Raw genomic sequence first — 16408 nt, forward strand, 5'->3', positions numbered from 1 at the left:
AGTACTTTATGAAGGAAATCTTTAATAGTCATATTTCAGCGTTCTCATAGGATAGTCAGCCTAAAAAAATGATAAAAGCTTAAATGTTTTACAACTGTCTTTTATAGAGGTTTTTAATTTTGAAGGTACCAGTTCAGCTTGGAAGTTAAGATTAAAGAAATAAATGGAATCAAAGGAGAAAAAGCAGGTTACTTACAAAATTAAATGTGTAATTTCTTATCTGATTATAAAGAGCCGTACATGCTCGTTGTCGACATTTTGGGGAAGAGAGAGGAATATAAAGTAAAAGCAAGTAGCTTTTCATCCACCCTTCCAGAGGTGATGTCTGTGAACGCTGGGGACACTTTTGCAGTCTGTCTCCTATTGCAAAATTGGGATTATTTCAAAATGAGGCTCAAATTTTTAAAAATGTCTCCTTCCACTGGGGGCTCTTTCTGTGCCCTTGTTCATTCACGGTGTAGGTTGGGCTGGGGTGTGGGTCCCAGAGGTGGCTTCTGCCTCTAAGGACGGCCCGGCTCACGTGTTCCAGGAAGAAGTCTTCTGGAGAAGCTAATGTGTACCCACCGTGTAACTACCAAGTGACAGTGGAGTTTGATGTGTCTAGTGTGTGCTGTGTTTTTCCTTTTCCTCTGTCACGTTTTATTGTGGAGAACTTAACATATACGGAATCGGGGAGAGTATGTATGAGCCCCCGTGTAATCATGCCCACCTCCATCTGCTCCCCTAGATCCTGCTCACGCCGCCTGCCTGCAGTTTTTGAAGCAAATTCCAGATATACTCTGTTTGTAAATAGTTCATAATGTATCTCTAAAAGAGAAGGACTTTATCAGCCATAAAAAATGAGTTCCTTAATTATCAAATACACAGTTTATGTGTAAGTTTGTAGCCGCCTCATCACTTCCTCATTTCTGGCTGCTTTATCTCCTCGAGCCAGGGTCCCGTTACAGGCTGCACAGTGTGATCAGCTGATTGTCTTTTTTTTTTTTTATTTGTTTGAGAGAGAGGAGTGGGAGGGGCAGAGGGAGAGGGACAAGCAGGCTCGATGCGGGGCTTGATCCCAGGACCCTGGGATCATGACCTGAGCCAAAGAAAGCAGACGCTTAGCGACTGAGCCACCCAGCACCTGCTGGTTGTCTTTTAATCTACAGATTCTCCCCAACTCCCCTTGTCTGTGGAACTTGTCTGCCCTTACAACGGGTAGCTCGCTCTGCGCATCTGTGTGCTGCACACCCAGCACTCTCTTGGTGGGCGAACAGCCCAGAGCGTGCGGGGAATGCAGAATCGAGACCTCAGCCACATCTGCGTGGGGACAAGATCCCTGCTACTGCAGGGGACATTTGAGAAGCCCTTCACGGAGGTGGTCCCGGCCCGGCTTCTGCTGGCCACACCCCGTGGTGGTCTGTCACGTCTTCCTGTCTGTGGTGTGCCCCTGTGTAAGAACACTGGAGGGCGCCTGGGTGGCTCAGTTGGTTAAGCGACTGCCTTCGGCTCAGGTCATGATCCTGGAGTCCCGGGATCGAGTCCCGCATCGGGCTCCCTGCTCAGCGGGGGGTCTGCTTCTCCCTCTGACCCTCCCCCCTCTCATGTGCTCATTCCCTCTCTCTCTCTCATTCTGTCTCAAATAAATAAATAAAATCTTTAAAAAAAAAAAAAAAGAACACTGGAAAAAGATCAGTGGATCCAGATGTCTGGTCAGATGTAGGTTTGGTTCTCTTTATTTTTTGCTGGACTGTTGTGTTCTTCCCCAAGGATGCCCGAATTGTTGGCTTGTCTCTTTCTGGATGTTAGTGGTGGTGGGTGCCCAGTGCCTAGACCCATTAGTTGTGAGACTGCATTGATATTCTTTCCGTCTTTGCTCACCTGTTGGCTGGAGGGCTTCTCTGAAGAGAAACTTCCCCTGTAAATGCTATTCAGTTATCCAGTGGTATAATTTATAAATTAAAGGCAGATAATTGCTTCTTTCTCTTTATTTGCCGGTCTTCAAAATTGGTTCCCTGGCATCTTGCAACAGTGATCACGTTGTTTTTCTATTGTGAGTATATGGATTTATTTGATGTGTTTCTCTTGGTTGCCATTATTATATTTGTTGAAGGCCCCGTTGACTCCTGTCTGCCAGTGGGAGCCTCTTCAGTTGGCTCCTGACTTTTTGGCATAGACGAGTGGCCCCTAGGCCCCTGATCTTGGTATGACAAGATTGTCTTCTATTTCTGCCCCAGACCTGGAGTTGGCCATTTCTCCAAGGAGCCCTTGTGGTATGTGGGTGTGGTGTTTGGAGACCACACTCTGGTCACTGGGACAGCTGTGGGATTGGGGGTTGTTTTTGGCGTTTTCAGTGGATGGGAGATTTTGTGGCCAATGAAATAGTTCAGGTGTGCTCACACCTCTAGCTGACTCTACAGACCCTTCAGTCGCGTCTCGGATCTTCCACGGGCTTCTCAAGGACCCAAGAATGAAAGAATGTCAGGACTTGCTTCCCCCTCTGCTCGCAGTGGTCTCCGTAAGGAGCCTCCTGGAACACTGTTTTCTTGGGGGTCCTAGGACGATCCATTTTTACCATCGATGACTTTGTTCAGAGTCACTGGGAATAGTGGCTCCTTATGGGTAGGCACTCACAGCAGACTTATTTGTTCCTTTTTATTCAAGAAACAACATTGTCTGTGGCTCAAAGTCAGGTGGTTGCCTTCATTTGACTTTGCCCCAAATCTCAGCACTCCAAGCTCCAGCATGGAATTGGCTGTGGAGGTGGGTGGGGGAATGGGGAGTGCCTGCTAACGGGGCAGGGTTCCTGTGTAGGTGATGAAAGTGTTCTAAAATTAGACTGCGGCTGCGTTTGTGCAACTCTGGGAACATGCTACAGCCCAGTCACTTCACGGGTGAACTTTTATTACAGGCAGTTCTGTCTCGATAAAACTGAAAAATGTTGGACGGGGAGGGTCACATACCATCCTGAGAATGAAAGCTGAGGACCCCCCACACACACCCCACCCTGGAAGATGTTTATCTATAAACCATTCTGCATTTTTAAGGGTTAATCAGTGTCCTTGGACACCGGTTACGAATCCTGTATCTGCCCTGACCACAGCCCTCACTCTGATGTCGGTCTTGTGTCCGTTTTCCCTGGACCTCCCCCTGGCCCCCTGGTCTCCGGGTCGTCCTGTATGTGTAACCATCGCCCCTCCACGTCCCTCACTCTCTGTTCCTCCCAGCTGGTCTCTCCACATGCCTACAGCAGTGGATCTCACACGGTGACGAGGACCAGAAGCCCTGGAAACTGCTGATGGTCTGGCTCTTGTCAGCGCCCCAGCCTTCCCTCCTGCTGTCCCTGAGCTGTCCTCTGGCATTCAGGACAGCCAGTTCTCCTGTCTGAGCTCATGCCAGAACTTCTGTCATGCTCTGTGCAGTCTCTGTGGCTGCTCGACAAGTAACCCCAAAACTTGGTGCCTTGGGTCTCTTTCACTCTCCCTCCTTTCCTCTCACTTGCTCACGTGTCTGGGGAGTCTGCTGGGACAGCCTCACGTGGCCTCCTCACATGGCCTACGCTTCCTTACGGCATCCAGGTTTCAAGGGGTGCATCTGAGAGAGAACCAGGTGGGAGCTGTGTCTTTCTTATGATCTGGTCTTGGGGATCATGCAGCATCACCTTTGCAGACCGGAGTGGTCACAGTCCCTGGGAATCAAGGGGCGAGAACCCGGAGCCATGTCCAGTGGGGAGCGGTGAGGCTCTGACGTGAATGTGGACATGTGGCTGAGGCTGGTTCTAAACCTCAGCGCCTAGCCTGGACCACGTGTTCAGCATGGACGTGTGTTCCTAACTGGGCTCTCAGCTTCTCACCCCCAGTCTGTCCTGCGCAGAGAAGTTTCTCTGCTATCTAGCAGGAAACCTTAGGTGGCTTGATGCTGTCCTTGGGAAAGAGTCCGACAGGGACTTGAGTCTCCTCACCCTGACCCACGCCTCCCTACCGGCTGCTGCTTTTCCTTCCCCCACTGTGCTGCCCGGAGAGCCCCATGGGCCACGTTCTCTCACTCTGGGGCCTCACCCTGGCCTCGCCCTGCTACCTGGCATGCTTCCAAGCTCTGTTCGTCTGCTGGGCATGATCAGGCCTGAGACGAGAGGGGAGACGGTGTATGGGATGTCTGACCTGCTCCTGGAGCCACATCGAGCAGTCTGTCCTGCGAGCAGTCTGTCCTGCATCCCCTTCGTCCCCTCCCCCTTCCACTTTGGGACCTGATCTTTAGCAGACGTGTTAGTGAGTGGTGAAATTGGTCCCAAGCAAGAAATAGAAGCAAAAAGCTGCGGAAATCCGGCTGAGCCTGGGTATTCAAGCCCAGTGGGTTCAGGAGGGGGAGCTGGGGAGGGGCTGGGTGAGGAGATGAGGCCTTGCTGCTCGCTCGCTGGTGCTGCTGGCTCAGGGATCCCTCACGTGGGCCGGGCAGCCACTCCTTGTAAGCAGGGTCTGTGGGCATCTGTCCCCAAGCATGGAGCCAGTCTGGTGTTTTCGTTGAGCTGTTTCCTTGCAATCTGTCCTTTTATAGGTGGAGCCTCATTACCTGGGGCAGATGACATGGACCTGAGTCCAGTGACTCTTCCATCCGTCTTCCACACTCCATCCTGGGCTCTGGCCTGGGGGCATGCTGACTGTATCTTCACGGGCCGTGGGCTGCCGTCCTGGGCAGCACAGAGTAGGGGGGTCTCGGGTGGGGCTGGGCTGCTGAAGGAGCAAGGTGCCCCGGGGAGGGAGTCATCTTGGGCTCTGTCAGGGGCTGCTGCATGGGCCAGGGACACGTGCTCCCTGGCGGGACAGAACGTGGCATTGTCTGTGGGCCCCTTGCTTGTCAGGGTCACACGTTGAACGCTTTCCACGTTGCCAGCGGGCATTTCGTTGAGCGTGCTCTGAAAACAGCTCTATGCGGTGGCCTTCTGACGAGTTTGACCCTGGGACAACTCTATTGCAAGCAAAGCTCGCATGTGGATGAGTTTTTAGGGGAAAATAGAAGTAGCATCTGCTTTCTCTTTCTCTCAGCATAGTGGACGTGCGATGGGCTTTATGCCACCTCTGACCTTAGAAATTAAGTGAAAATGCAGTGACGTTTCATTGTTCGCCCAAGATTTCCTCCTCGTGCCCCGGCAGTTCTACTGGAAGAGGGTAGGTTTGGGGGAAAATAGTTCAGAAAACAAATGTCCTAATACACAGAAACCAAGATCTTGTCCTTCTGTTTTTAAAAGGCATGCAAAGAGGACTGGGAGCCACTGCTGCTTATGAGTGTTAAAACCCGTCTGTTTCTGTTTCTTCCTCCTTCCTGTTTTTCTCTTTCTTTAAATGTAGCTGCAGATAATAAGGATGAAGAAATCAAGGTCCCCCCCAGGCGGTCGTATCTGGGTACGTACCACACCGCTCAAGGCTGCCCACTGGACCCTTCGCTTCATTCATTCTGTGCATCTCTGTCCCCACTCAGCCTCACTGTCATGCTGCTCCGTGTGTGTGACTCATTTTACTAAGCACGGCCGTGTCGCCAGCAAACTAACCAATCCATAGCCTGCTATTTTTAAGCATGAACTAGTTCCTAGAAACCTGCCCGTTTGTGTGTGTGTGTGTGTGTGTGAGAGAGAGAGAGAGAGGAAGAGAGAGAGAAAGAGGGAGGGAGGGGGAGGGAGGGAGGGAGGGAGGGATGGTGGGAGACAGGTGGAAACATGATCAGAGTACAAGTTTTGGAGTGCTTTTGTTAAATTTATTACAAAGTGTTCTATTCTTCTTGATGCTATGGTAAATGGAATTGTTTTCATAATTTCATTTTGGATTGTTCATTGCTATCTTGTAGAAATAAAATTGATTTTCACGTATTGATCTTGTATCCTGCAACTTTGCTGATCTCATTCATTAGTTCTAATAGCTTTTTAGTGTAGTCTTTAGGATTTCTCTGTAGGAGATTATGTCATCTGCAAATAGAGTTAGTTTTACTTTTTCCTTTCCAGTCTGGATGCTTTTTCTTTTTCTTGTCTATTTACCCTAGAATTAGAAATGGCTAGAACGGTGGGCGCCTGGGTGGCTCAGTCGTTAAGTGTCTGCCTTCGGCTCAGGTCATGATCCCAGAGTCCTGGGATCGAGTCCCCCATTGGGCTCCCTGCTCGGCGGGGAGCCTGCTTCTTCCTCTCCCGCTCTCCCTGCTTGTGGTCCTGCTCTCGCTGTCTCTCTCTCTGTCAAATAAATAAATAAAATCTTTAAAAAAAAAAAAAAAGAAATGGCTAGAACGGTGAGCGTAGATAGTGCTTGTCTTGTTCTGGTCTTAATGAAAAGGCATTCTGTCACCATCAAGCATGATGTTAGCTGTGGAGTTTACATAGATGCCTCATATTAGATGAAGCAAGAACCTTTCTATTCTGAGTTTGTTGAGTGTTTCTTTTTATCATGAAACAATGTTGAAGTTTGTCTAATGCTTTTCTGTGTCTCTTGAGATGATCATGTGGTTTTGTCCTTTATTCTACATTGATTTTTGTATGTTGCACCAACATTGAGTTCTTGGGATAAATCCCATCTGATTGTGATGTGTAATCCTTTTTATAAGTTGCTGGATTCTGTTTGCTAGTATTATGTTAAGGATTTTTATGTCCATATTCACAAGAGGTATTGGTCTGCTTTTTTTTTTTAATTCTTGTGATGACTTTGGTTTTAGCATCAGGATAGTACTGGTCTTCTGAGTCAGGCTGGGAATGGGAAGTGTTCCCTCCTCTTCTATTTTGTTTTAAGTTTGTGAAGGATGGGTATCAATTCCTTATTAATTAAAAAAATTTTTTGAGGTGTAATTGACATATAAACATCAGCTTCAAATATATAGTAAGTCTAGTTAACATTGTTAACATCAGTCATTTTACATGGTTGCAAAAAAGTGTTTTTTATGATGACGACTTTTAAGATCTACTCTTGCTAAGCAACTTTCAAATGTGCAACACAGTCTTGTCAACTGCAATCACCATGCTGTACCTTACCTCCCTGTGACTTACTTATTTTGGAACTGAAAGCTTGTACCTTTGACCACCATCACCCATTTTACGCAGCCTGAATCCCTCACCTCTGGAAACCACCTATCTGTTCTCTGTATCTATGGGCTTGTTTTGTTTCTTTAAATTCCATATATAAATGCAATCATACAGTATTTGTGTTTTTCTGTCTGACTTATTTCACTTAGTTTAATGCCCTCAGGTTCCATTCATGTCGAAAATGGCAGGACTTTTTTCTTTTTTATGCTGAATAATATTCCATTGTGTATATATATATACCACATGTTCTTTATCCATTCATCAATGGATGGACACTTGGGCTGCTTCCAGATCTTGGTTATTGTAAATAATGCTGCTATAAATATAGGGGTGCATATATCTTTTTGAATTAGTGTTTTTGTTTTCTTCGGATAAATACCTAGTAGTGGAGTTGCTGGTAATTCTACTTTTAATGTTTTAAGGAACCTCCACACTGTTTTCCAGAGTGGCTGCACCAGTGTGCATTCCCACCAACAGTGCACGAGGGGTCCTTTTCCTCCACATCTTCACCAACACTTGCTATCTGTTGTCTTTTTGATAATAGTCACTCGTGTGCTTTGATTGTGCTTTGATGGTGTTCTTTGCTGTGCAGAAGCTTTTTAGTTTGATGTGGTCCCACTTGTTTGTTTTTGCTTTTGTTTCCTTTGCTTTTGGAGTTAGATCCAGACCAGTGTCACAGAGCTTACTGCCTATGTTTCTTTCTAGGAGGCTTTTTTTTTAATTGAAATATATTTGACATACAACATTGTGGAAATTTAAGGTGTACAGCATGTCACTTTGATATATTTATATATTGTTTTTATTTGTTTTTGTTTTTTTAATACATTTATATATTGTAATATGATTGCCATTGTAGTGATAATTAGCACCTCTATCATATTACATAGCTATCATTTCTTTGTTGTGGTTAGAATAATTACATTTTAAAGATTTATTTATTTATTTATTTGACAGAGAAAGACACAGCGAGAGAGGGAACACAAATGGGGAGTGGGAGAGGGAGAAGCAGACTCCCTGCTGAGCAGGGAGCCCGATGCGGGACTCGATCCTGGGACTCCAGGACCATGACCCGAGCCGAAGGCAGTCGCTTAACCAACTGAGCCACCCAGGCGCCCGAATAATTACATTTTAGTCTCAGCAAGTGAGATGGTTATGGTACAGTGTTGTCTATATTCACTGTACTGTGCACTAGATCTCTAGGGCTTGTTTACTTCTTGTCGCAAGTTTATTGATTCTTTAAATGTTTGGTAGAATTATCCAGTGAAGCTTTCTGGGCCTGGACTTTTCTTTGTGGGAAGTTTTAAAATTACCAGGTCATTCTCTTCTTATAAGTCTGTTCAGATTTTCTATTTCTTCCCTGAGTTACTTTTCATAGTTTCTTGGAATTTGTCCACTTAATCTAATTTGCTGATACACATTTTTGTCTTATTTTTGTTTCTGTGCAGGTGGTTCCTCTTTCATCCTTGACTTGAGTAGTGAGTCCCCTTCTTTTTCCCTCCTTTTTCTCTTGGTCGTTCTAGTTAAAGGTTTGTCAATGTTACTGATTTTTTTCCCCAAAGAACCAACTTTTGGTTTTGTTGATTTTCTCTGTTATTTTTCTATTCTTTACTATGTTTATTTAATTCTAGTATTTATTTCTTTCCTTCTGCTTACTTTCGGTTTAGTTTGCTTTTTCTAGTTTCCTAAGGGTGGAAGGTTAGATTGTTGATTTGAGGTATTTTTTCTTTTTTAACATGGCATTTATAGCCATAAATTTCTTTTTTTTTTTTTTTAGAAGATTTTATTTATTTATTTGACAGAGAGAGACACAGCGAGAGAGGGAACAGAAGCAGGGGGAGTGGGAGAGGGAGAAGCAGGCTCCCCGCAGAGCAGGGAGCCCGATGCGGGACTCGATCCCAGGACCCTGGGATCATGACCTGAGCTGAAGGCAGTCGCTTAACCAACTGAGCCACCCAGGCGCCCTATAGCCATAAATTTCTTCTAATAAATGCTTTCAGTGAATCCTGGAAGTTTTGGCATGTTGTGTTTTCATTTTCATTGGTCTTAAATATTTTCTAACTTCCTTTGAGATTACTTCTTTGACCCATTTTTTTATTTATGTATGTTGTTTCATTTGCACATGTGAAATCCCCAAATTTCTGTCTGTTACTGATTTCTAACTTAATCCATTGTAGTTGGAGAATATACTTCCAGTCATTTTAAATTGAGGCTTGTTCCGTGGCTTCCCGGAAGGTCCGTCCTGGAAATGTCCCATATGCACAACACTGTTGCTGGTTGGAAGTGGAGAGAATCTTAGTCTCATAGAGTTCAAATCTTTCCTTAGTCCTCTTTCTGGTGATTATACCCATGACTAAGAGCATATATTGCAATCTCCCACTATTTTTGAATTATTAGGTTTTTTTTTTCACTTCTGTCAGGTTTTGCCTCCTCTGTTTTGGGGGACTGTTGTTAGGTGCATATAGTTTTACCTGACTGATGGATTGGCCCTTTACTGTTATAAATTGTCCCCCTATTTTTAGTAATTTTGTTTTGTTTTGTTTTTAGAGTCTCTTTTTTTCTGATACTAGTTTGGCTACTGTAGACCTCCTGTGGTTGTTGTATGATGTATTTTTTCCCATTCTTTTACTTTTTTTTTTTTTTTAAGATTTTATTTGTTTATTTGAGAGAGAGAGAGAGGAAGCATACATCATACATGAGTGGGGCAAGGGGCAGAAGAAGAGGGAGAAGCAGACTCCCTGCTGAGCAGGGAGCCTGACTTGGGGCTCGATCCGGGGACCCTGAGATCATGACCTGGGCTGAAGGCAGATGCCCAACCAAATGAGCCACCCAGGTGCCCCCTTTTAGTGATCTTTTAAACTATATATGAATTTTATTTTCTTAATGGTTGCTTTAAGGCTTATAATATGCTTCTTGCCAGTATCTATTTTTACTAACTTAATTTATACTAATTAATTTTTAATCAGTTAAGAGAGTAAAGCAGAAGAAATACGCATTTTTACTGTCTTTTATAATTACCTACTTAATTACCCTTACTTACACTCTTTCTTTTTTTTCATGTAGATCAGCATTACTATCTGATGTCACTTGCTTTCAACATGAAGAACTTATTTTTAGTATTTCCTGTAAGATGGGCCTGCTAACAACAAATTCTCTCAGTTCTTATTTATCTGGGAATGTCTTTATTTTACTTTTGTTGTGAAAAAAAAAGTTTTGCTAGATGTAAGGATCTTGGTTGACAGTTTTTTTTCTTTTCAGTGTTTCACTTTTTTCTTGTTGATTTCAGGATTTTACCTTTTTCAACATTTAGACTACTACATGTAAGGATGTGGATGTCTTTGTATTTATCCTACTTGGAGTTTGTTGAGCTTCTTGGGTGTGTAGATTAATATTTTCATAAAATTTGGGATGTTTTCAGTAATTGCTTCTTTGAATATTTTTCTTGCTCCCTTCTTTCTCTCCTCACCTTCAGTACACCCATTTTGTATATGTTGGTATGCTTAATATTTCACATTTCTCTGAGGGTCTGTTCATTTTTCTTAATTCTATTTTCTCATTGTTCTTTAGATTGCATAATCTTTATTGATCTATCTTCAAGTTCACTGTTATTTCTTTTTTTTTTTTTTTTAAAGATTTTATTTATTTTTGTGAGAGAGAGAGAGAGCACAAGCAGGGGGAGTGGCAGGCAGAGGGAGAGGGAGAAGCAGGCTTCCCGCTGAGCAGGGACCCTGATGTGGGACTCGATCCCAGGACCCTGGGATCATGACCTGAGCTGAAGGCAGACGCTTCACTGACTGAGCCACCCAGGCACCCTTCACTGATCCTTCTGCCAGCTCAAATCTAGTGTTGAGCCTGTGTAGTGAAATTTTTATTTTAGTTCTTGTACTTTTCAATTTCTGAATTTTCATTTGGTTCTTTTTTACAATTTCTATCTTTCTACTGATTTTCTGTATGATGAGACATTGTCATTATGCCCTCCTTTACTTCTTTATGATTTCCTTTAGTTCTTTGAGCATATTTATAGTAACTGTTTTGGGTCATTTCTGCTAGGTCTAATGGCTGTGCCTCTTCAAAAACAATTTTGTTTCCTTTTACTTTTCTTCTGTGTATGGGCCACTTTCCCACTTCTTTGCATTTCTCAAATATTTTGTTGAAAACTGCATATTGTAAAATATTGTGGCAACTCTGGGTCCTGGATCCCCCACCCTTGTTTGGGGGGGTGGCTTGTTTGCTTATGTGTTGAGTGAGCTGGCTTGACCAGTGCAGTCTCTGAACCTCTTCTCCCCCAGGCAAGGCTGTGGATCTAGCTTTCTGACTCTCCCTGGTCCCCCTGTTAAGCTTCTGGGTGGTCTGCCTCCGTTGGAGTCACACTCCCGTTAGCCTACACAAATGGCTAGTAGATGGCTCTGTTGGTTTTGATCACACCTTGGGGCATGCACTGCTTTTAGGTCTGATCCAGCAAAACCAGGCAGGGGGATCTTGAGGGCAGTCTTGACAGTTGCTGGGTCCCCAGGAGGGCTCTCCCTGGCTGTTTTTGTCTGATAAACTTTGAGCACGTCTGCTGTTGCACTTGGTGCTCTATTGGAATGGCCAGCTTCCTCTTAATTGCTCACCACCAAGCCCCCCACTGTTTTTGTCAGTGCCTTAAGCTTGAACCTGCTCATGTCCTGTTGTAAGCAGAGTTACTCCCTTTAGGGAGAGTGTGCCCCACTTCTAGGACAGAACCTCTGAACCCCTGCTCCGGAGCTGGTGCGTGGGGCAGCATTGGCTTTTGTGGGGTGATGCCCCCCGCCCCGCTGTAAGTGCGTGCACTGAGGGCATTGTAGTCCCAGGTCTTCTCCGTTGGCCCCTCCCAGTGCGGGACTTCTATCCTCTGAGCAGATTGAGGTAGGACAGTATTCTCTGCTTGCTGCGCCTGTGGATGGAGCCTCTGTCGTGAGTGGGGGCTGGGGGAGGGGGCAGAGTGCCCTGACTTCTCTGCCCTTCTTGCCCGGAGTAGACTAGGAGCTGAGCTGGGGGGTGAGAAGTGCTGGGGCCTGCTGCTTATGGGGAGAAACCATGGCCCTCTGCCAGGAACTGTGTGGTGGGGGTTTCTTGGCCGGCCCACCTGGAGTAGTGCCAGGAGTTGTGGGGACAGCAGGCCGTGTCTCAAACACTTTCTTCAGTAGATGTTTCTCCATTGCTGCATAGCCTTAGGACACTTTACAGAGATGTTACATGGTTGGTTTTTAGAAGACATAGCAGTTGTGTTGTTTTGCTGGGAGAAGGACCGTCCCATTCACAGTTTTAACTGATGGGATCCCTGGTGGCCAGAGGAAGTTTCAGGCTGGGAGAGCAAGTAGCTTTTCTGGTTTTATTTATAGCTGCCTGAAGGGTGGACTTGGGGCTGTGCCTGTTCATGGCTGGTTTAGTGTTCAGGGGGTGATAGGACGTTCACCTGAATAGGTCATGTCCTCCATTCAGTTTTCAGAAGTAGCCTTAAAACTTGAACTGCAGGTGCTGCTTTGATTTGGGGAAGAACTGTTTCCCAGTGCATCTGGGTCTGAGGCTTTCTGGTGCTCTTTCTTCTGAGTCCAGCCAGGGTGCTTGTGTCCTGAGTCAGCACTGCTCAGGCACCTGTCTGCAGTTCTGTGGGCCCGACTGAGCAGCCTGCTTGTGGATGGGCAGTGCAGGGGCCTCAGACTGTGCCCTCCCGATGTCCAGTGTAGGGTGCCCCACTGAGCAGAAGTTATCAGCAAAAAAAGGCCCAGAAATCCAATAGAATAAAAGGAAAAGGCTCCTGCAACTTAGGGTACCAAAGGCCAACCCATCACAGAGCCCAGGATGGGCTCACCTCTGCTGGGGGGTCAGCCTCGGGGGCATGGTGGGCTCCCTCAGTGACAGCATTTTTGAACAAGGGCTGGTGTTCCTGCTCACTGGTTAGTCATACTCAGCTCCCCGGGGTGCAGTGGGGCCTTTGGATCCCTGGGTCTCTCCCATCATAGCAGTGGCCTGCTGGTCTGCTGGCCTGCCTCGCAAGGGTGGTGGTGTGGGTGGACAGGGAAAGGGGTCAGTATGGTGAACCCTGGCTCTGAAGGCTGAGAAGGGCGTTTACAGTCCCTCAGCCAGATCACGTTGCTGTCTTTGCTAACCCGCTGTGTCCCTGTCAGGGCAGAGTTAAAGCTGGAGTGGCCATGGAGGGTTGGGCAGAGTGGCCGTACCCCACCTTCGAGGGCCGGCTGCTTCCCGACCAGCCCCTCCCTCACACCAGGAGCCCTGCAGGCCCCTGCCCTGGGCTTTCTCTGGTGGCCCCCGAGGCACCACGTGCTCCCCCATGGGGCCTGGCATCCCTGTCTGCCTCGTTGGAGTGTGAGCCCTGGGACGCGGGGTCGGAGATCGGGGCCATGTCCCCAGATTGAGCGGGCACTTAGCAGAGTCACATAAATGAGCAGACGTGTCTGGGGTTTGTGTGTGGGGACGGGGGGGATGGAGCGGCCAGAGCAGCCGTGTTGACAGAGCCGGATTTTAGTTTGAGCCAGGGTTTTGAAGGAAGGAGTGGGGGTTGTTTTGTTTTCATGGAGAGTTGATCTTTAAACATTTAAAATTTTTTTGAAAGACCACAAAGTTTTTTCTTGAGCTATTTGAGAATAAATTGCTGACTTGCTGCTTGGTGACACCAAGTCCTCCAGTGTTGCCTCTGGAAAGCGGAATTTGAGCCTCCACAGTCGCCCTGCGGTGTCCCGATCAGACCAGCCTGGCGCCTCTCACCTGTTTGCGCGGAGGTGCAGGACGGGGTCCCTTCGGATCGCCCGTGCGGTCAGCCGCCCCAGGCTGCTGCTGTCGGGAGCCATTCCTTGTCCTGTGCTCGCAGGGGTCGGTTCCAGACCTTCGTCCTGGGGCCCTGGGGCCCTGGGGCCCTGGGGCCCTGGGGCGGCTCGTCTCATGGTGCCCTGTGCTTCTGGTGCCTCTGCCAGGCGCCACGTAGCACCACATTCCTGGGTGTTGCACCAGCCCCCACGCCTCTGCCTGTGGTTTGTACCTATTTCTGGGGGACGCTTTGAAAGGATGCGAAGATCCTGTTCCTCCTCAGACTTTCATCGCGCTCCTGTGTTTGATGGTAACGGCAGGGATGCATGGCTTCCTGCCTCTTTCAGGGACTAAACCCCGCATCTGGTTGGCCTGCTGGTGGGTCCCTGCGTCCTGCCGTGATTCTTGGGTCCTGCCACCTCGGGATGGACCAGGTGCGTCTGGTGCAGCGTCTGCCCCAGCAGCCTGGACCCTGCCCCTGGGGAAGGGGGTGCTTTTGCAGATGGAACCCCCCGGCTGGGCGTGAGCTGGGACCTGAGTAGAGGGGAGGAGCCTGGCTGGTCCCCGAGCCCCGCTGGGTCTGGTTGTCAGATGGTGCAGGTCCACTGCTGGGCTCAGGGGCTGGTGGGCTTCTGAGGAAGCAGCACGGCGAGACCGTCACTGATGGAGCTAACGTGTGGAGTCCAGCTACGGGGTGGGCAGGGAACAAATGGACGTGCTCCCCTAGCCACATGGATTTCGTTCGGTTGACATAGCTGACGCTGAGCGCTCAGTACGTGCTACACACTGTTTTAAGTCTTCTACGTGAAAGTAGTTAATTTGCATGCTGGCCCATGTGGAGCATACTGAGATTCCCCCCATTTTATAGGTACGGAGACAGGCACAGAGAGGCTGGGTCGTTGGGCAGGAAGCCACTCAGCAGTAAGAGGCAGGCTGGGCCCTCGATGGGTAGACTCTCACCACAGGCCAGGCCGTGTCCCCCTCTCCCCCCGTCTTCTCCCATGAGGACCCCAGCCTGTGGGAGCATCTGAGCCTCCCAGCCAACCTGTCAGCCGTGGGGCCTGGGGCTGACCACCAGATGTTAGGCTTGCTGCCCCTACCTGGCCCCCACACCTGGGGCAGAAGCTGCGCAGAAGGAGCCCAAGCCTGCGTGCGGGATGAGTTGCTGTCGGCCCAGGCGGTGGGGCGCCCATTGGGACAGGCAGCGTGAGGGGCCGCAGTGTGACGGAGGCCAGCGGGGTGCCCGGCTTCCGGTGCAGGGGTGGGGCCTCCCTCTCTGCTCACAGCTGTTTGGTCCTGTTGCTGACGCTCTGGCCATGGCCACCACATGGCCACCACGTGAGGCATGATGTCGCCGTGGTGCTGTGGGAAGCCCTCTTGGAACCTGGGGAGTGGCCGGGCCTCAGCAGGGGCTGCCTGCCACGTGGAGTCTGGGGCTCCCGTCCCGCAGGACAGAGCTAGCAGGCCTAATCCTGAGACAGCCCCAGCTCATCCGACAGCTCGGCCCTGGCTGTGCCCACATCACTTGGCACGCTGTGCGTCGTGGGCCCTGAGCCCCTCCATCTTCTGGAGGGCAGCCCTCAGTTCACAGCTTCCCCCCAGCTTCTGGGGACCTGGGGGCAGGGCTGGCAGAGGCCAGGAGCTGTGGTCCAGCACCGACAGCTTCTGCGGGGCCGGGACGGCCGTGGTCCCCAGCACTCTCTGTGCTTCTTGGCACGGGGAGAGCCCGTGGCTGTGTGGTGAGCCACGGGGTTCACCCTGCTTTCTCCAGCAGCTTCTGGTTGTCATTGTGACCACGGGGGGAGGGAACACAGCCGGCCCTCCGCCCTCCGCCTGCAGGGCGCCGGCCTGGACCATGGGCCGCATTCTCTGGCAGCTTCTTTCCAGCAGGAAGGACTTGGCCTGAACTGGCGGGAATGGGCCACACGGGGGTGCTCGCGGGCTTCGAGGGCTGGGAGTTGGGTGTAACTTGCAGGAGCAGAAACAGCCCCAGTTACGTAACTGTTGCATCCTTAATGGGGTCTGCAGTGTAGCCCTGATAAGGATGCCAGCAAGTGACCTGTGAGGTTCAGGGTCTCCCCCTCGGGGAGGGCCAGGGTCTCCGTTGCTCTTGCTCCTGGAGCGGAACGCGGACTGGTCCTTTTTAGTGGCCACCTGCCGCCGCTGATCTAGGGGTCAGGCTGCCGAGCTGGGGGGCTGCCATTCCCCCGCAGCGGCTGGGGCAGAGCTGGGGCTGGACTCGGCCTCGCTCTCTGCCCGGCCAGGCCCTCTGCAGCCCCACGAGGCCCAAGGCGTGTGTGGAGAGGTGTGCAGGCCCCCCGGGGGGCACCTGGCCTTCCTCAGCTCCCCACAAAGAGATGCCAAGTGAAACCAAGTCAGCAGAACCCTGTGACAACAACAGGGCCTTCGAGTCCCTCAGCCCTTCGGAGGCCGCCGTCTCCCCCTGCCCCGGAGGGGGGCTCGGGGGGGGGTCCTGCCGACTCCCTCCGCCCCGGGGGGGCTGGGCTGGGGGCGTCCTGCCGTCTCCCCCCGCCTCGGGGGGGCGGAGCTGGGGGGTCCTGCCGTCTCCCCCTGCCCCGGGGGTGGGGCTCG

The 16408-nt window shown here is 49.4% G+C and overlaps 1 protein-coding gene across 3 annotated transcripts in view; it reads left to right on the plus strand.

The window, feature by feature from the left end:
- Positions 1-16408, plus strand: part of SLC66A2 (solute carrier family 66 member 2) — a 57869-nt gene that overhangs the window by 11508 nt on the left and 29953 nt on the right. For 2 of the 3 annotated variants that reach the window (XM_031038425.2, XM_031038428.2), the window contains exon 4: positions 5325-5378. The exons of the other annotated variant lie outside the window; for it this stretch is intronic. In XM_031038425.2, coding sequence (XP_030894285.2) covers positions 5325-5378 — 54 coding nt within the window. The remainder of the gene's footprint in view (positions 1-5324; positions 5379-16408) is intronic. 3 annotated transcript variants of the gene reach the window in all.

Source organism: Leptonychotes weddellii, chromosome 13 (assembly GCF_054177405.1).
Source record: "Leptonychotes weddellii isolate Sample4059 chromosome 13, ASM5417740v2, whole genome shotgun sequence".
Classification (NCBI taxonomy): domain Eukaryota; kingdom Metazoa; phylum Chordata; class Mammalia; order Carnivora; family Phocidae; genus Leptonychotes; species Leptonychotes weddellii.